General features: G+C 54.4%; 1 protein-coding gene across 1 annotated transcript in view; it reads right to left on the reverse strand.

The window, feature by feature from the left end:
• LOC139242562 (girdin-like) overlaps positions 1-19,633 on the reverse strand; it is a gene marked incomplete at its 5' end in the record, with an annotated part of 39,335 nt that overhangs the window by 7,043 nt on the left and 12,659 nt on the right. The window contains 5 exons of the mRNA XM_070870422.1: positions 929-1,110; positions 9,671-9,763; positions 10,264-10,409; positions 12,171-12,357; positions 15,236-15,379. Coding sequence (XP_070726523.1) covers positions 929-1,110; positions 9,671-9,763; positions 10,264-10,409; positions 12,171-12,357; positions 15,236-15,379 — 752 coding nt within the window. The remainder of the gene's footprint in view (positions 1-928; positions 1,111-9,670; positions 9,764-10,263; positions 10,410-12,170; positions 12,358-15,235; positions 15,380-19,633) is intronic.

Below are 19,633 nucleotides of genomic sequence, written 5' to 3' on the forward strand. Positions count from 1 at the left end.
TCTGGCGCAGTGGGGGGGGGGAGGGGGTAAGGGGTTCTGTCACACGGGGGGGCGGAGTGGGGGTGGGGGGAGGGGTTTCGTCACATGGGGGGGTCTTCTGGTACAGCGGAGGTGCGGGAGGGAGCGGTCAAGGGGCTTTGTCACGGGGGGGGAAGGGGTTTGGTCACATGGGGGGTCTTCTGGCGCAGTGGTGGGGGGGAGGGGGTAAGGGGTTCTGTCACACGGGGGGGAGGGGCGGAGTGGGGGTGGGGAGGAGTTTGGTCTCATGGGGGGTCTTCTGGTGCAGTGGGGGGGGGAGGGGGTAAGGGGTTCTGTCACACGGGGGGGCGGAGTGGGGGGGGGGAGGGTTTTGGTCTCATGGGGGGTCTTCTGGCGCAGTGGGGGGGGGGGAGGGGGTAAGGGGTTCTGTCACACGGGGGGTGGAGTGGAGGTGGGGAGGGGTTTGGTCTCATGGGGGGTCTTCTGGTGTAGCGGGGGGGGCGCAGTGGGGAGGGGGGAAGGGGCTCTGTCACACGGGGGGGGGCGGAGTGGGGGAAGGAGGGGGTAAGGGGTTCTGTCACACGGGGGGGGGCGGAGTGGGCGGGGTGAGGGGTTTGGTCACATGGGGGGGTCTTCTGACGCAGTGGGGGGGGAGGGGGTAAGGGGTTCTGTCACACGGGGGGGCGGAGTGAGGGGTTTGGTCACATGGGGGTCTTCTGGCGCAGTGGGGGTGGGAGGGGGTAAGGGTTCTGTCACACGGGAGGGGGGGCGGAGTGGGGGGGGGAGGGGTTTGGTCTCATGGGGGGTCTTCTGGTGTAGCGGAGGGGCGCAGTGTGGGGGGGAGGGGGGGAAGGGGCTCTGTCACACGGGAGGGGGCGGAGCGGGGGGAAGAGGGCTCCTGGTGCTGCGGAGGTACGGAGGGGTTAGGGGGGGGGGATCTGACACTCACCCGCGGCCCTGGAGGGAGATGGTGTCTGGTCGGGGGGCTCGGCCGAGGGGAGGTGGACTATACCCTCGGCCTGATCCTGGCTGCTGGCGGGGTTGATGAAGACGGCCCTCAATTGCTCCTTGCTCAGGTCCTTCCGCGGCTTGATGAGCTTCTTCATCTTGTCGGCAATCCAGTTCCCCTTCCTGTAGCGACAGAGCGTGGTCAGTGAAGGTTCGGAGTGTAAGTGTAACGGGGGGAGGGGGGCAAAATTTCCCCCCCTCCCCCGACCAAAAAAGTAAGCGGGCTTAACGTAAGAACTCTTGTCCAAATGACCGTTAATTTACATAAGAACATAGAAAATAGGAGCAGGAGTAGGCTATTCGGCCCTTCGAGCCTGCACCATTCAATATGATCACGGCTGAACCTCTATCTCAACACCATATTCCCGCTTTTTCCCCATACCCCTTGATGCCTTTTGTGTCTAGAAATCTATCCGTCTCCCTCTTAAATATATTCAGTGACTTGGCCTCCACAGCCTTCTGTGGGAGAGAATTCCACAGGTTCACCACCTTCCGAGTGAAAACATTTCTCCTCATCTCGCTCCTAAATTTCCCACCCCGTATCCTGAGACTGTGTGACCCCTTGTTCTAGACTTCCCAGCCCCCGGGGAAACATCCTCCCCACATCCAGTCTGTCCAACCCCCGTCAGTATTTTATACGTTTCAATGAGATCCCCTCTCATTCTTCTAAACTCCAGTGAATACAGGCCCAGTCCACCCCAATCTCTCCTCATACGACAGTCCTGCCCTTCCGGGAATCAGTCTGGTGAACCTTCGCTGCACTCCCTCTGTGACAAGTGTATCCTTCCTTCGGTAAGGAGACCCAAACTGTGCACAATACCCCAGGGTGCGGTCTCACCAAGGCCCTGTATAACTGGAGTAAGACATCCCTAGCTCCTGTCCTCAAACCCTCTCGCAATGAAGGCCAACGTACCATCTGGATTAACTACGAGGCTACAATATATAAGGCCTCCCACAAATAGGCTGAGTAGAGTCGACAATGAGAGACGATGAACAAAACCCAGGGAAAATTTTGCTGATTGGCCGAACGTGTCTGTACCAATTTTTGCAGAAATAGGCCCACTTAGATCAGTTGGTCCCAGGCCCATCAGGCCCTGAATCCGGCCCTGGGAGTAGGCCGTTCGGCCCCTCGAGCCTGCTCCGCCATTCGATACGATCATGGCTGATCCGATCATGGACTCGGCTCCACTTCCCTGCCCGCTCCCCTTCACTCCCTTATCGCTCAAAAATCTGTCTATCTCCGCCTTAAATATATTCAATGTCCCGGCCTCCACAGCTCTCTGGGGCAGAGAATTCCACAGATTCACAACCCTCTGAGAAGAAATTCCTCCTCATCTCCGTCTTAAATGGGCGACCCCTTATTCTGAGACTATGCCCCCGAGTTCTAGATTCCCCCACGAGGGGAAACATCCTCTCTGCGTCCACCCTGTCCAGCCCCCTCAGAATCTTGTACGTTTCAATAAGATCACCCCTCATTTGTCTAAACTCCAATGAGTACAGGCCCCAACCTGCTCAACCTTTCTTCGTTAGTTAAACTCCCTTGCCGATCTTGAAGGTTTTCCCCTTGCCCCAATCCGCGGGGCAGACCTTGTGCCGATAGTCGGCTCTTAGCTCTGCATTTGTGGTCGGGGGGGCGGTGCCAATGGGAGGCCGGGGGAGGAGTGCTGGCGGAGCGCTGTCGCCTCACAACGTGGGGTCTCGCCCGTCCAGTTAAAGGGGAAGGCCGCCGCGAGCTATACAGGGTATTGGTGAGGCCACACCTGGAGTACTGCGTGCAGTTTTGGTTTCCACATTTACGAAAGGGTATACTTGCTTTGGAGGCAGTTCAGAGAAGGTTCACTCGGTTGATTCCAGGGATGAGGGGGTTGACTTATGAGGAAAGGTTGAGGAGGTTGGGCCTCTACTCATTGGAATTCAGAAGAATGAGAGGTGATCTTATCGAAACGTATAAGATTATGAGGGGGCTCGACAAGGTGGATGCAGAGAGGATATTTCCACTGATGGGGGAGACTAGAACTAGGGGGCATGGTCTTAGAATAAGGGGCCGCCCATTTAAAACTGAGATGAGGAGAAATTTCTTCTCTGAGGGTTGTAAATCTGTGGAATTCTCTGCCTCAGAGAGCTGTGGAAGCCGGGACATTGAATATATTTAAGTCAGAGATAGACAGTTTCTTAACCGATAAGGGGATAAGGGGTTATGGGGAGCGGGCGGGGAAGTGGAGCTGAGTCCATGATCGGATCAGCCATGATCGTATTAAATGGCGGAGCAGGCTCGAGGGGCCGTATGGCCGACTCCTGCTCCTATTTCTTATGTTCTTATGAGCTCTGCGTGGGGTTTAGTTCGGGGCCCATCGGGAGGGTCTCGGCCAGGTCAGTGGTCCGATACCCAAGAAGGGCCAGGCAGGGGGGTTGTCGGGGGGCTGCCTGTTGGTGACCCAGCCAAACCCTGAAGCAGCCATCATCAGGCCTGACCTCGGAGTTGGACTATAACAGAGCACCACCTAGTGGGCCAGTGGACTGAGGATGAGAATGTTCGAAGACCAGGCCCTCAAATCTACCACCAAACTCATGGTCTACAGTGCTGTAGTGATACCCGCCCTCCTGTATGGCTCAGAGACATGGACCATGTACAGTAGACACCTCAAGTCGCTGGAGAAATACCACCAACGATGTCTCCGCAAGATCCTGCAAATCCCCTGGGAGGACAGACGCACCAACGTTAGCGTCCTCGACCAGGCCAACATCCCCAGCATCGAAGCACTGACCACACTCGACCAGCTCCGCTGGGCAGGGCCACATTGTCCGCATGCCCCCAGACACAAGACTCCCAAAGCGAGCGCTCTACTCGGAACTCCTTCATGGCAAACGAGCCAAAGGTGGGCAGAGGAAACGTTACAAGGGACCACCCTCAAAGCGCAACATCCCCACCGACACCTGGGAGTCCCTGGCCCAAAGACCAGTCCGCCCTAAGTGGAGGAAGTGCATCCGGGAGGGCGCTGAGCACCTCGAGTCTCGTCGCCGAGAGCGTGCAGAAACCAAGCGCAGGCAGCGGAAGGAGCGTGCGGCAAACCAGTCCCACCCACCCCTTCCCTCAACCACTGTCTGTCCCTCCTGTGACAGGGACTGTGGTTCTCGTATTGGACTGTTCAGCCACCTAAGGACTCATTTTAAGAGTGGAAGCAAGTCTTCCTCGATTCCGAGGGACTGCCGGTGATGACGATGAGTGGACGACTGTGGTAATGCGGCCGTTGTCGTCAAGGTGACAAAGGCATCAGGTGACAGGTCACCTGACCGGTTCTCCCCCGCCCCCCCCCCCCCCGGTGTGAAGAAGCGCCATCTTGTGACGTCTGTGTGGGGGTCACGATGTCGCCAGCGAATGTACAGCAATTAGATTAAAATGCAGGGGGCCGGCAGTGCGCCCTCCCCTTTCAGAGCAGGCCAGGCGCACATGGCTTCCCGCAGGGGAAATTTGTTGGGGGTGGGGCACCTGACTGGCGAGGGTCGGATGTGGGGGGGGGGGGGGGGGGGGGAGTGGGGGGTCGCTGCATGCCCGACGGGGCGGCAACACGGAAACCTATTCCCTGCCGCTCCCGGCCCCGGGTGGGGGCAATTATTTGGGGACGTGTCGGCCCATCCATCTGCCCCCGGTCAGGGGGGGGGCCTGTTCGAGGCAGTAATGGAGCGTAAGAAGGGGGACAGTTTCGGCCCCCATGACGTCTTACTGCAATTATACAGGGCCCTCGGTGAGACCGCACCTGGAGTATTGTGTGCAGTTTTGGTCTCCTTACCCACGGAAGGATAGAAACGTAGAAATTTACAGGGCAGACGGAGGCCATTTCGGCCCATCGTGTCCGCGCCGGCCGACAACAAGCCGCACGGCCCTCGGTCAGCAGCCCCATGAATAATGACGGAAAGGCAAAGAGCACCCAGCCCAACCAGTCCACCCCAAACCACTGCGACACCCCTTACACTGCGACGTGTCGGCCTAAATTGTCCCCCTTCTTAAGCTCCATTACTGTCTCTAACAGGCCTCCCCGACCGGGGGCAGAGGTATGGGCCGACACGTCCTGAAATTACCCTCAACCGCGCTAGTCAGAGTAGCAATCGCAGGACAGCTCAGATGAATACGTGGCTTTGAGCAGTGGTGCAGCAGGGAGGGATTCAAATTCCTGGGGCATTGGAACCGGTTCTGGGGGAGGTGGGACCAGTACAAACCGGACGGTCTGCACCCGGGCAGGACCGGAACCAATGTCCTAGGGGGAGTGTTTGCTAGTGCTGTTGGAGAAGGGTTAAACTAATATGGCAGGGGGATGGGAACCTATGCAGGGAGACAGAGGGAAGTAGAATGGGGGCAGAAACAAAAGATAGAAAGAAGGAAAGTAAAAGTGGAGGGCAGAGAAACCCAAGGCAAAAAGCAAAAAGGGCCACATTACAGCAAAATTCTAAAGGGACAAAGGGTGTTAAAAAGACAAGCCTGAAGGCTCTGTGCCTCAATGCGAGGAGTATTCGGAATAAGGTGGACGAACTAACTGCGCAGATAGCAGTTAACGGATATGATGTAATTGGCATCACTGAGACATGGCTCCAGGATGACCAAGGCTGGGAACTCAACATCCAGGGGTATTCAACATTTAGGAAGGATAGACAGAAAGGAAAAGGAGGCGGGGTGGTGTTGCTGGTTAAAGAGGAAATTAATGCAATAGTAAGGAAGGACATTAACTTGGATGATGTGGAATCGGTATGGGTGGAGCTGCGGAATACCAAAGGGCAGAAAACGCTAGTGGGAGTTGTGTACAGACCACCAAACAGTAGTAGTGAGGTTGGGGACAGCATTAAACAAGAAATAAGGGATGCATGCAATAAAGGTACAGCAGTTATCATGGGCGACTTTAATCTACATATAGATTAGGCTAACCAAACTGGTAGCAATACGGTGGAGGAGGATTTCCTGGAGTGTATTAGGGATTGTTTTCTAGACCAATATGTCGAGGAACCAACTAGAGAGCTGGCCATCCTAAACTGGGTGATGTGTAATGAGAAAGGACTAATTAGCAATCTTGTTGTGCGAGGCCCCTTGGGGAAGACTGACCACAATATGGTAGAATTCTTTATTAGGATGGAGAGTGACACAGTTAATACAGAGACTAGGGTCCTGAACTTAAGGAAAGGTAACTTCGATGGTATGAGGCGTGAATTGTCTAGAATAGACTGGCGAGTGATACTTAAAGGGTTGACGGTGGATAGGCAATGGCAAACATTTAAAGATCACATGGATGAACTTCAATAATTGTACATCCCTGTTTGGAGTAAAAATAAAACAGGGAAGGTGGCTCAACCGTGGCTAACAAGGGAAATTAAGGATAGTATTAAATCCAAGGAAGAGGCATATAAATTGACCAGAAAAAGCAGCAAACCTGAGGACTGGGAGAATTTTGTAATACAGCAGAGGAGGACAAAGGGTTTAATTAAGGGGGGGAAATAGAGTCTGAGAGGAAGCTTGCTGGGAACATAAAAACTGACTGCAAAAGCTTCTATAGATATGTGAAGAGAAAAAGATTAGTGAAAATAAATGTAGGTCCCTTGCAATCAGATTCAGGTGAATTTATAATGGAGAACAAAGAAATGGTGGACCAGTTAAACAAATACTTTGGTTCTGTTTTTACGAAGGTAGACACAAATAATCTTCCGGAAATACTAGGGGACCGAGGGTCTAGTGAGAAGGAGGAACTGAAGGAAATCCGTATTAGGCGGGAAATTGTGTTAGGGAAATTGATGGGATTGAAGGCCGATAAATCCCCGGGGCCTGATAGTCTGCATCCCAGAGTACTTAAAGAAGTGGCCCTAGAAATAGTGGATGCATTGGTGATCATTTTCCAACAGTCTATCGACTCTGGATCAGTTCCTATGGACTGGAGGGTAGCTAATGTAACACCTCTGTTTAAAAAAGGAGGGAGAGAGAAAACGGGTAATTATAGACCGGTTAGCCTGACATCAGTAGTGGGGAAAATGTTGGAATCAATTATTAAAGATGAAATAACAGCGCATTTGGAAAGCAGTGACAGGATCGGTCCAAGTCAGCATGGATTTATGAAAGGGAAATCATGCTTGACAAATCTTCTGGAAATTTTTGAGGAAGTAACGAATAGAGTGGACAAGGGACAACCAGTGGATGTGGTGTATTTGGACTTTCAAAAGGCTTTTGATAAGGTCCCACACAAGAGATTGGTGTGCAAAATCAAAGCACATGGTATTGGGGGTAATGTACTGACGTGGATAGAGAACTGGTTGGCAGACAGGAAGCAGAGAGTCGGGATAAACGGGTCCTTTTCAGAATGGCAAGCAGTGACTAGTGGGGTGCCGCAGGGCTCAGTGCTGGGACCCCAGCTATTTACAATATACATTAATGATTTAGATGAAGGAATTGAATGTAATATCTCCAAGTTTGCAGATGACACTAAACTGGGTGGCGGTGTGAGCTGTGAGGAGGATGCTAAGAGGCTGCAGGGTGACTTGGACAGGTTAGGTGAGTGGTCAAATGCATGGCAGATGCAGTATAATGTGGATAAATGTGAGGTTATCCACTTTGGGGGCAAAAATACGAAGGCAGAATATTATCTGAATGGTGGCAGGTTAGGAAAAGGGGAGGTGCAAAGAGACCTGGGTGTCATGGTTCATCAGTCATTGAAAGTTGGCATGCAGGTACAGCAGGCGGTGAAGAAGGCAAATGGTATGTTGGCCTTCATAGCTAGGGGATTTGAGTATAGGAGCAGGGAGGTCTTACTGCAGTTGTACAGGGCCTTGGTGAGGCCTCACCTGGAATATTGTGTTCAGTTTTGGTCTCCTAATCTGAGGAAGGACGTTCTTGCTATTGAGGGAGTGCAGCAAAGGTTCACCAGACTGATTCCCGGGATGGCTGGACTGACATATGAGGAGAGACTGGATCGACTGGGCCTTTATACATTGGCGTTTTGAAGAATGAGAGGGGATCTCATAGAAACTCACAAGATTCTGACAGGACTAAACAGGTTAAATGCGGGAAGAATGTTCCCGATGTTGGGGATGTCCAGAACCAGGGGACACAGTCTAAGGATAAGGGGTAGGCCATTTAGAACTGAGATGAGGAGAAACTTCTTCACTCAAATAGTTGTTAACCTGTGGAATTCCCTGCCGCAGAGAGTTGTTGATGCCAATTCATTGGATATATTCAAGAGGGAGTTAGATGTGGCCCTTACGGCTAAAGGGATCAAGAGGTATGGAGAGAAAGCAGGAAAGGGGTACTGAGGGAATGATCAGCCATGATCTTATTAAATGGCGGTGCAGGCTCGAAGGGCCGAATGGCCTACTCCTGCACCTATTTTCTATGTTTCTACACTGAAACATTCGACACTCCACCCCAACCGGAGTCATGTGATCCCCTGGGAGAGGCAAAAACCAGATTAAAACCCAGGCCAATTTAGGGAGAAAAAAATCTGGGAAAATTCCTCTCCGACCCATCCAGACGATCGACACTAGTCCAGGAGATCACCCTGGCCGTATTCGAGACCCTGCAGTACTTAGCGTTATATCTGCGCCATCCAACAAGAGGTTATCCAGTCTAATCCCAATGACCAGCTCTAGGTCCGTAACCCTGCAGGTTACTGCACTTTAAGTGCCCATCCAACCGTCTCTTAAAAGTGGTGAGGGTTTCTGCATCCACCACTCTTCCAGGCAGCGAGTTCCAGATCCCCACAACCCTCTGTGTAAAGAAGCCCCCCCTCAAATCTCCTCTAAACCTTCCACCAACCACTTTAAAACTATGCCCCCTCGTAATAGACCCCTCCACCAATGGAAATAGGCCCTTGCTATCCAATATGTCCAGGCCCCTCAATATTTTGTACACCTCGATGAGGTCTCCTCTCAACCTCCTCTGTTCCAATGAGAACAAACCCCAGCCTATCCAATCTGTCCTCATAACTAAGATTCTCCATTCCAGGCAGCATCCTGGTAAATCTCCTCTGCACCCTCTCCAGTGCAATCACGTCCTTCCTATAATACGGCGACCAGAACTGCACGCAGTACTCCAGCTGTGGCCTAACCAGAGTATTATACTTGCCATAGAGGGAGTGCAACGAAGGTTCACCAGACTGATTCCTGGGATTGGGGGGGATTGTCCTATGAGGAGAGATTGAGCAGACTGGGCCGATATTCTCTAGAGTTTAGAAGAACGAGAGGTGATCTCATTGAAACACACAAGATTCTGAGGGGGCTTGACAGGGTAAATGCAGGGAGGGTGTTTCCCCCCGGGGCTGGGGAGTCTAGAACCAGGGGTCACACAGTCTCAGGATAAGGGGTCGGCCATTTAGGACTGAGATGAGGAGGGATTTCTTCACTCAGAGCGTGGTGAATCTTTGGAATTCTCTGCCCCAGAGGGCTGTGGAGGCTCAGTCTTTGAGTGTATTCAAGGCCGGGATCGGTAGATTTTTGGTGTCTCGGGGAATGAAGGGATCGGGCGGGAAAGTGGAGTTGAGGTCGGAGGTCAGCCGTGATCGTATTGAATGGCGGAGCAGGCTCGAGGGGCCGAATGGCCGACTCCTGCTCCTATTTCTTATGTTCTCATGTAAACGGCCCACAATCCAGAGATAGGGTTAAACCCAATCCCGCCCCCCCCCGGGTATAATGCAGATACAGGTACTTTCCCCCTTACCTCCTGGGCATGGTGGGGTCGATGACCCTGTACTGATCCATGATCTTATCCACCAGCTTCTGCTTCTCCCTCCGCAGCTCGTTCAGCTTGTCCCTGGCGTGAGGGAGGGGACACACAAATAAACAAATGGGGGGGGCTGGGGGAGGGGACGCGGGGGGGGGGCTGGGGGAGGGGACGTGGGGGGGCTGGGACCCTGGGGATTGGGGGAGGGGACGCGGGGGATTGGGCGCGGGGGATTGGGGGAGGGGATGCGGGGGGGCTGGGGGAGGGGACGCGGGAGGGCTGGGGGAGGGGACCCTGGGGATTGGGGGAGGGGGCGCGGGGGCAGGGGGAGGGGACGCGGGGGATTGGGGGAGAGGACGCGGGGGCTGAGGGAGGGGACGCGGGGGATTGGGGGAGGGGACGTGGGGGATTGGTGGGAGGCGACGCGGGGGCTGGGGGAGGGGACGCGGGGGATTGGGGGAGGGGACGCGGGGGATTGGGGGAGGCACCGATACAACGGGCGAAGCGCGCTGGACTGACGCTGGGCAGAGCACGGGGGTGGGTGGGCAGAGGGAGGGGCTGGCAGAGGGAGGGGTGGGCAGGGTCCTCACGTGTACTGCCGTTGCTCCTCGTGGAACTGGTCCTTGCTCTCCACCGTCCGCTCCAGCAGGGCCCGGTTGTCCTCGGTTACGGTTTGGATCTGGTGCAGGAGGTGACGATTCTCTTCCTCCAGATTCCCCTTGAGTTGGTTCAGTAACTTCGGAGAGAGAGAGAGAGAGAGAGAGAGAGCGTGAGAGAGACAGAGAGAGAGAGAGAGAGAGAGAGAGAGCGGGAGAGAGGGAGCGGGAGAGAGGGAGCGGGAGAGAGGGAAGGAGAGAGCGGGAGAGAGGGAAGGAGAGAGAGAGCGCGGGAGAGAAGGAAGGAGATAGAGAGCGGGAGAGAAGGATGGAGATAGAGAGCGGGAGAGAGGGAAGGAGAGAGAGAGAGAGAGACAGAGCGAGAGAGACAGAGCGAGAGAGACATTGTTGTGAGCCAGTGTTGCCCCTCCCTGGTTGCGAAGGTTTATATTCCTTTGAAGCCCCCGCTCTGCCTGTCTGTAACATATCGGAGTGAGTGTGGGTCCACCCCTGGGCTGACACTCCCAGTGCAGTACTGAGGAAGCGCCGCACTGTCGGAGGGGCAGTACTGAGGAAGCGCCGCACTGTCGGAGGGGCAGTACTGAGGGAGCGCCGCACTGTCGGAGGGGCAGTACTGAGGGAGCGCCGCACTGTCGGAGGGGCAGTACTGAGGGAGCGCCGCACTGTCGGAGGGGCAGTACTGAGGGAGCCCCGCACTGTCGGAGGGGCAGTACTGAGGGAGCCCCGCACTGTCGGAGGGGCAGTACTGAGGGAGCGCCGCACTGTCGGAGGGGCAGTACTGAGGGAGCGCCGCACTGTCGGAGGGGCAGTACTGAAGGAGCGCCGCACTGTCGGAGGGGCAGTACTGAGGGACTGCCGCACTGTCGGAGGGGCAGTACTGAGGGAGCCCCGCACTGTCGGAGGGGCAGTACTGAAGGAGCGCCGCACTGTCGGAGGGGCAGTACTGAGGGACTGCCGCACTGTCGGAGGGGCAGTACTGAGGGAGCCCCGCACTGTCGGAGGGGCAGTACTGAGGGAGTGCCGCACTGTCGGAGGGGCAGTACTGAGGGAGCGCCGCACTGTCGGAGGGGCAGTACTGAGGGAGCGCCGCACTGTCGGAGGTGCCGTCTTTCAGATGAGACGTTAAACCGAGGCCCCATCTGCCCTCTCAGGTGGATGTAAAAGATCCCGGGGCCACTATTGGAAGAAGAGCAGGGGGAGTTCCCCCCGGTGTCCTGGGGCCAATATTTATTCCTCAACCAACATCACTAAAACAGCTGTGTGTGGGAGCTTGCTGTGCGCAAATTGGCGTTTCCCACATTACAACAGTGACCACACTCCAAAAAGTGCTTCATTGGTTGTAAAGTGCTTTGGGACGTCTGGTGGTCGTGAAAGGCGCTATATAAATGCAAGTCTTTCCTTTGTTTTTCCGTGTATGCATTCATCGTGTACCGTGTCCATGTACCGTGTGCTGTATACCATGTGCCGTGTACGTGGGCATGCCATGTCCCATATACCATGCACCGCACACCGTAAACAATGTAGGTGCTCCGTGCCCCGTATACCATGTACATGCCCCGTATACCGTGCCCCGTATACCGTGCCCCGTATCCCGTGCCCAGTATCTCGTGCCCCGTGCCCAGTATACCGTGCCCCGTGTAACGTATACCGTGCCCCGTGTACCATGCCCTGTGCCCCGTGCCTAGTATACCGTGCCCAGTATCCCGTGCCCCGTATACCGTGCCTAGTATACCGTGCCCCGTGCCCAGTATACAGTGCCCCGTGTAACGTATACCGTGCCCCGTGCCTAGTATACCGTGCCCAGTATCCCGTGCCCCGTGCCCAGTATCCCGTGCCCCGTATACCGTGCCCCGTATACCGTGCCCCGTGCCCGGCCCTACCTCGCACTGGTTGCTGAGTTTGGTCCAGCGGAGGTCCAGTTGCTGGTTGTGCTCCCTCAGGACACCACACTCCACCTCAGCCCGTGCCTTCTCCAGCTGCAGCACGTTGAGTTGGCCCTTCACCGCCTTGTTCTGGGCCCGCTGTTCCTCCTGCTGCCGTCCGCACTCCGCGTGGCTCTGGCTCAGCCTGCGAGGGCAACAGGGAGCCGTCAGTGCCCCCCCACCCCCCCACCCGCTCCCCCCTGACGGCAGAGAATTGGGGGGCTGCGTGGGGTGGAACTGGGGCATTGGTACAGCCTCAACCTCCAACCATTCAACACCCGACAGTCAGTGCCCGACATCTCCATCCATAAACCGGGTCGGTGACAGCACAAGAACACAAGAAATAGGAGCAGGAGTCGGCCATACGGCCCCTCGAGCCTGCTCCGCCATTCAATACGATCATGGCCGATCTGATCATGGACCCAGGTCCACTTCCCCGCCCGCCCCCCATAACCCCTTATCCCTTATCGTTCAAAGATCTGTCTATCCCCACCTCAAATTTATTCAATGTCCCAGCCTCCACAGCTCTCCGAGGCAGAGAATTCCACAGATTTACAACCCTCTGAGAGAAGAAATTTCTCCTCATCTCAGTTTTAAATGGGCGGCCCCTTATTCTAAGACCATGCCCCCTAGTTCTAGTCTCCCCCATCAGTGGAAACATCCTCTCTGCATCCACCTTGTCGAGCCCCCTCATAACCTTATACGTTTCGATAAGATCACCTCTCATTCTTCTGAATTCCAATGAGTAGAGGCCCAACCTCCTCAACCTTTCCTCATAAGTCAACCCCCTCATCCCCAGAATCAACCGAGTGAACCTTCTCTGAACTGCCTCCAAAGCAAGTGTATCCTTTCGTAAATACGGAAACCAAAACTGCACGCAGTACTCCAGGTGTGGCCTCACCAATACCCTGTATAACTGGAGCAAGACTGCCCTGCTTTTATACTCCATCCCCTTTGCAATAAAGGCCAAGATACCATTGGCCTTCCTGATCACTTGCTGTACCTGCATACTATCCTTTGGTGTTTCAGGCACAAGTACCCCCAGGTCCCGCTGTACTGCAGCACTTTGCAATCTTTCTCCATTTAAATTGTAATTTGCTTTTCTATTTTTTTCTGCCAAAGTGCATGACCTCACACTTTCCCACATTATACTCCAACTGCCAGATTTTTGCCCACTCACTTAGCCTGTCTATGTCCCTTTGCCGATTTTTTGTGTCCTCCTCACACATTGCTTTTCCTCCCATCTTTGTATCGTCAGCAAACTTGACTACGTTACACTCAGTCCCTTCTTCTAAGTAGTTAATATAGATTGTAAATAGTTGAGGTCCCAGCACTGATCCCTGCGGCACCCCACGAGTTATTGTTTGCTAACCGGAAAATGACCCATTTATCCTGACTCTCTGTTTTCTGTTAGTTAGCCAATCCTCTATCCATGCTAATATATTACCCCCAACCCCGTGAACTTTTATCTTGTGCAGTAACCTTTTATGTGGCACCTTATCAAATGTCTTCTGGAAATCCAAATACACCACATCCACTGGTTCCCCTTTTTCCATCCTGTTTGTTACATCCTCAAAGAACTCCAGCAAATTTGTCAAACAAATCGCAGGTTGTCCTCACCCAGCAATAAGGTTTGTTCACTCAACACACTGTCCCAAGCAAGGCTATAATCTCAACCACTGCCCCATCCTTAGCCCCAATCTCAAACTCTGCCCCACCCATGACCCCAATCTCAGACACTCCCCCATGACCCCAATCTCAGACATAGAAACATAGACAATAGGTGCAGGAGTAGACCATTCGGCCCTTCGAGCCTGCACCACCATTCAATAAGATCATGGCTGATCATGCAACTTCAGTACCCCATTCCTGCTTTCTCTCCATACCTCTTGATCCCTTTAGCCGTAAGGGCCACATCTAACTCCCTTTTGAATATATCTAACGGACTGGCCTCAACAACTTTCTGTGGCAGAGAATGCCACAGGTTCACAATTCTCTGAGTGAAGAAGTTTCTCCTCATCTCGGTCCTAAATGGCTTACCCCTTATCCTTAGACTGTGACCCCTGGTTCTGGACTTCCCCAACATCGGGAACATTCTTCCTGCATCTAACCTGTCCAATCCCGTCAGAATTTTATATGTTTCTATGAGATCCCCTCTCATTCTTCTAAACTCCAGTGAATATAAGCCTAGTCGATCCAGTCTTTCTTCATATGTCAGTCCTGCCATCCCGGGAATCAGTCTGGTGACCCTTCGCTGCACTCCCTCAATAGCAAGAATGTCCTTCCTCAGATTAGGAGACCAAAACTGTACACAATATTCAAGGTGTGGCCTCACCAAGGCCCTGTACAACTGTAGCAACACCTCCCTGCCCCTGTACTCAAATCCCCTCGCTATGAAGGCCAACATGCCATTTGCCTTCTTCACCGCCTGCTGTACCTGCATGCCAACTTTCAATGACTGATGTACCATGACACCCAGGTCTCGTTGCACCTCCCCTTTTGCTAATCTGTCGCCATTCAGATAATATTCTGCCTTCCTGTTTTTGCCACCAAAGTGGATAACCTCACATTTATCCACGTTATTCTATGTTTCCAAGTTTCTACGTATCTGGGGGACCCGAGCAGACGGCCAATCGGCTCCACGCGGGGCAATTTCCCGTGCGCGGGGCGGAAAAGGGCGTTGCTGCCAGTTGGTAAGGGGGCCGGCGCTTGACCGGCGGGGCGAGAAGACAGCCCGGTGTGGTCCCGTACACCAAAAATATCTCGACAATTAACGACTCTTTTAAAAAAAAAAAAAGTTGGGGGGAAATTTCGGGCCTCTAGATCACTCCGGACAGATCTCCATTGGGAGACTGCAGATATTCTGGCCCTGGTATTCCGCGACGATTAGCGAGTTCCGCCGTCTTGAATCGCGATGCAGGACCGCGCGAGGCGTGACGTAGTGGAGGTGCGCGCGCCGGAGGGCCGCTGCTATGACGGCGCCACAGAGCGACGGGAACGCGGAGAGGTCGGCAGTCTCTCACCTGTCGTAGTCCTCCTTGAGTTTCTGGTGGGCCTCCCCCAGGCCCCGCTGCACCCTCCCTTCCTCCGCCAGGCTCTCCCGTTTCACTCTCAGGGCGGCTTCCTGCTCCTCCACCTGCGTCCGCTGAGCCAGAAGCTGGGTGTACCTGGGTGGGGGACAGGGGTGGGGGGGGGGGGAACAAGCGTTAGAATAAGGGACGTGTAGCGACGCTCGGTATTCCAACAACAACCTTTATTTGTACAGCGCCTTTAATGTGGTAAAATATCCCAAGGCACTTTCACAGGAGCGTAAATCAAAAATTGACACCGAGCTGTATAAGAACATCAGAAATAGGAGCAGGAGTCGGCCATTCGGCCCCTCGAGCCTGCTCCGCCATTTAATACGATCATGGCTGATCTGATCATGGACTCGGGTCCACTTCCCCGCCCGCTCCCCTTATCGGTTAACAATCTGTCTATCTCTGTTTTAAATTTATTCAATGTCCCAGCTTCCACAGCTCTCTGAGGCAGCGAATTCCACAGATTTACAACCCTCTGAGAGAAGAAATTTCTCCTCATCTCAGTTTTAAATGGGCGGCCCCTTATTCTAAGACCATGCCCCCTAGTTCTAGTCTCCCCCATCAGTGGAAACATCCTCTCTGCATCCACCTTGTCAAGCCCCCTCATAATCTTATACCGTTCGATAAGATCACCTCTCATTATTCTGAACTCCAATGAGTAGAGGCCCAACCTACTCAACCTTTCCTCATAAGTCAACCCCCTCATCCCCGGAATCAACCGAGTGAACCTTCTCTGAACTGCCTCCAAAGCAAGTGTATCCTTTCGGAAGGAGATACTAGGGACAGGGGACCAAAAGCTTGGTCAAAGAGGTAGGTTTTAAGGAGCATCTTAAATGGAGGAAAGAATCTGAATAGTTACAGCATGGAAGGCAGCCATTCGGCCCATCGAGCCCGGGCTGATCGTCAGCTAGTCCCACTCCCACGCCCTTTCCCCGGAGCCCTGCTAATCCTTTCCCTTCAAACACTTATCCAACTCCCTTTTGAAAGCCACGATTGAGTCTGCCTCCACCGCCCTCAGGCAGCGCATTCCAGATTCCAACCACTCGCTGCGTAAAAACGTTTCTCCTCGTGTCGCCTTTGGTTCTTCTGCCAATCGCCTTAAATCTGTGTGTCCCTCTGGTTCTCCACCAATGGGAACAGTTTCTCTCCATCGACTCTGTCCAGACCCCTCGTGGTTTTGAACCCCTCGATCGAATCTCCTCTCAACCTTCTCTGCTCCGAGGAGAACAACCCCCGGCTTCTCCAGTCTCTCCACGTAACTACAGTCCCTCGTCCCCGGAACCATTCTGGTCAATCTCCCTCTGCACCCTCTCCAAGGCCTTCACATCCTTCCTAAAGTGCGAGGCCCAGAATTGGACACAATTCTCTGGTTGGGGCCAAACCAGAGTGTTTTATACAGGTTCATCATAACTTCTGCGCTTTGGTACTCTGTGCCCATGAAGTTCACGATCCCGCTTTCTCAACCTTCCCTGCCACCTTCAGCAATTTGTCCACACATACCCCCAGGTCACTCTGTTCCTGCACCCCCTTTAGGATTGTACCCTTTAGTTTATATTGCCTCTCCTGGTTCTTCCCAACAATATGTATCACTTTGCACTTTTCTGCATTAAATCCCATCTGCTACGTGCCCGCCCAGTCCTCCTGACGTGTATCCCTCTCCTCCTCTCTGCTCACTATACTTCCAAGTTTTGTGTCCTCTGCAAATTTGGAACTTGTGCCCTGTACACCCATATCCATGAATATATAATTGAGAAAAGCAGTGGTCCCAGTACCGAGCCCTGGGGAACCCCACTGTATACCTCCCTCCAGTCCCAGAAACAACCGTTCATCACTACTCTCTGTTTCCTGTCACTGAGCCAATCCTGTATCCATACTGCCCCTGTCCCTTTTATTCCACGGGCTTCAACTTTGCTGGCAAGCCTGTTGTGTGGCACTTTATCAAACGCCTTTTGGAAATCCATGTACACTACATCAACCGCACTGCCCTCATCAACCCTCTCTGTTACCTCATCGAAAAGCTCGATCAAGTTGGTTAAACACGATTTGCCTTTAACAAATGCTTCCCTTAATTAATTCACACTTCTCCAAGTGACTGTTAAGTTCGTCCCTTATTATGGTTTGTAAAAGCTTCCCCAGGACCGAGTTAAACTGACCGGCTCCTCGAGTCTGTTACATTAGGAGTAGGAGTCGGCCATTCGGCCCCTCGAGCCTGCTCCGCCATTCAATAAGATCACGGCTGCTCTGATCATGGACTCAGCTCCATATCCCCGTCCGCTCCCCATAACCCTTCACTCCCTTATTCTATCTCCGCCTTAAATTTATTCAATGACCCAGCCTCCACAGCTCTCTGGGGCAGAGAATTCCACAGATTTACAACCCTCTGAGAGAAGAAATTTCTCCTCATCTCAGTTTTAAATGGGCGGCCCCTTATTCTAAGACCATGTCCCCTAGTTCTAGTCTCCCCCATCAGTGGGAACATCCTCTCTGCATCCACCTTGTCAAGCCTCCTCATAATCTTATACGTTTCGATAAGATCACCTCTCATTCTTCTGAATTCCAATGAGTAGAGGCCCAACCTCCTCAACCTTTCCTCATAAGTCAACCCCCTCATCCCCGGAATCAACCGAGTGAACCTTCTCTGAACTGCCTCCAGTGCCCTTGGGTCCGGGCAGCCGAAAGTGTCGAGGTATTTACTGCATACGTGCTGCGCTGAAGTTTGGCCAAGTACAGGAGCAACATCCCGAATCCGGCCGTCCCGGAACCGGACATTTGTGCGGTGGCCAAGACAAGATGGCAAGGGACGAGGAAACCGGTAAAAAAAAGGTCAACAAAAGCAGCACCAGCGGGGGGCGGGGGGCGGGGGGGGGGGGGCGGGGGGCGGGGGGGGGGGGGGGTATGTGGGCAGGGAGAATCGGCGGGAATTAACGAGGAGCAGAGGATCGGGGGATCGAGGATCGAGGGATCAGGGGAGCGGAGGATCAAGGGATCAGGGGAGCAGAGGATCGAGGGATCGGGGGAGCGGAGGATTGAGGGATCGAGGGGTCAGAGGATCGAGGGATCAGGGGAGCGGAGGATCGGGGGATCGAGGTGATCGGAGGATTGAGGGATCAGGGGAGCGGAGGATTGAGGGATCGAGGGGTCAGAGGATCGAGGGATCAGGGGAGCGGAGGATCGGGGGATCGAGGTGATCGGAGGATCGAGGGATCAGGGGAGCGGAGGATTGAGGGATCAGGGGAGCAGAGGATCGAGGGATCGGGGGAGCAGAGGATCGGGGGATCGAGGTGATCGGAGGATTGAGGGATCGAGGTGATCGGAGGATTGAGGGATCAGGGGAGCGGAGGATTGAGGGATCAGGGGAGCGGAGGATTGAGGGATCGAGGGGTCAGAGGATCGAGGGATCAGGGGAGCGGAGGATCGGGGGATCGAGGTGATCGGAGGATCGAGGGATCAGGGGAGCGGAGGATTGAGGGATCAGGGGAGCAGAGGATCGAGGGATCGGGGGAGCAGAGGATCGGGGGATCGAGGTGATCGGAGGATTGAGGGATCGAGGTGATCGGAGGATTGAGGGATCAGGGGAGCGGAGGATCGAGGGATCAGGGGAGCGGAGGATCGGGGGATCGAGGTGATCGGAGGATTGAGGGATCAGGGGAGCGGAGGATTGAGGGATCAGGGGAGCAGAGGATCGAGGGATCGGGGGAGCGGAGGATTGAGGGATCAGGGGAGCGGAGGATTGAGGGATCAGGGGAGCGGAGGATCGAGGGATCAGAGGATCGGGGGATCGAGGGGTCAGAAGGAATCAAGGGATCGGGGGATCAGGGGAGCAGAGGATTGAGGGATCAGGGGAGCGGAGGATCGGGGGATCGAGGTGATTGGAAGATCGAGGGATCAGGGGAGCGGAGGATCGGAGGATCGAGGGGTCAGGGGAGCGGAGGATCGAGGGATTGAGGGCTCGGAGGATCGAGGGATCAGGGGAGCGGAGGATCGGGGGATTGAGGGGTCAGGGGAGCGGAGGATCGAGGGATTGAGGGCTCGGAGGATCGAGGGATCAGGGGAGCGGAGGATCGGGAGATTGAGGGGTCAGGGGAGCGGAGGATCGGGGGATTGAGGGCTCGGAGGATCGAGGGGTCAGGGGAGCGGAGGATCGAGGGATTGAGGGCTCGGAGGATCGAGGGATCAGGGGAGCGGAGGATTGGAGGATCGAGGGGTCAGGGGAGCGGAGGATCGGGGGATTGAGGGGTCAGGGGAGCGGAGGATCGGGGGATTGAGGGGTCAGGGGAGCGGAGGATCGGGGGATTGAGGGCTCGGAGGATCGAGGGATTGAGGGGTCAGAGGAAATCGGAG

The sequence above is a fragment of the Pristiophorus japonicus genome, unplaced genomic scaffold (assembly GCF_044704955.1).
Source record: "Pristiophorus japonicus isolate sPriJap1 unplaced genomic scaffold, sPriJap1.hap1 HAP1_SCAFFOLD_1376, whole genome shotgun sequence".
Taxonomy (NCBI): domain Eukaryota; kingdom Metazoa; phylum Chordata; class Chondrichthyes; family Pristiophoridae; genus Pristiophorus; species Pristiophorus japonicus.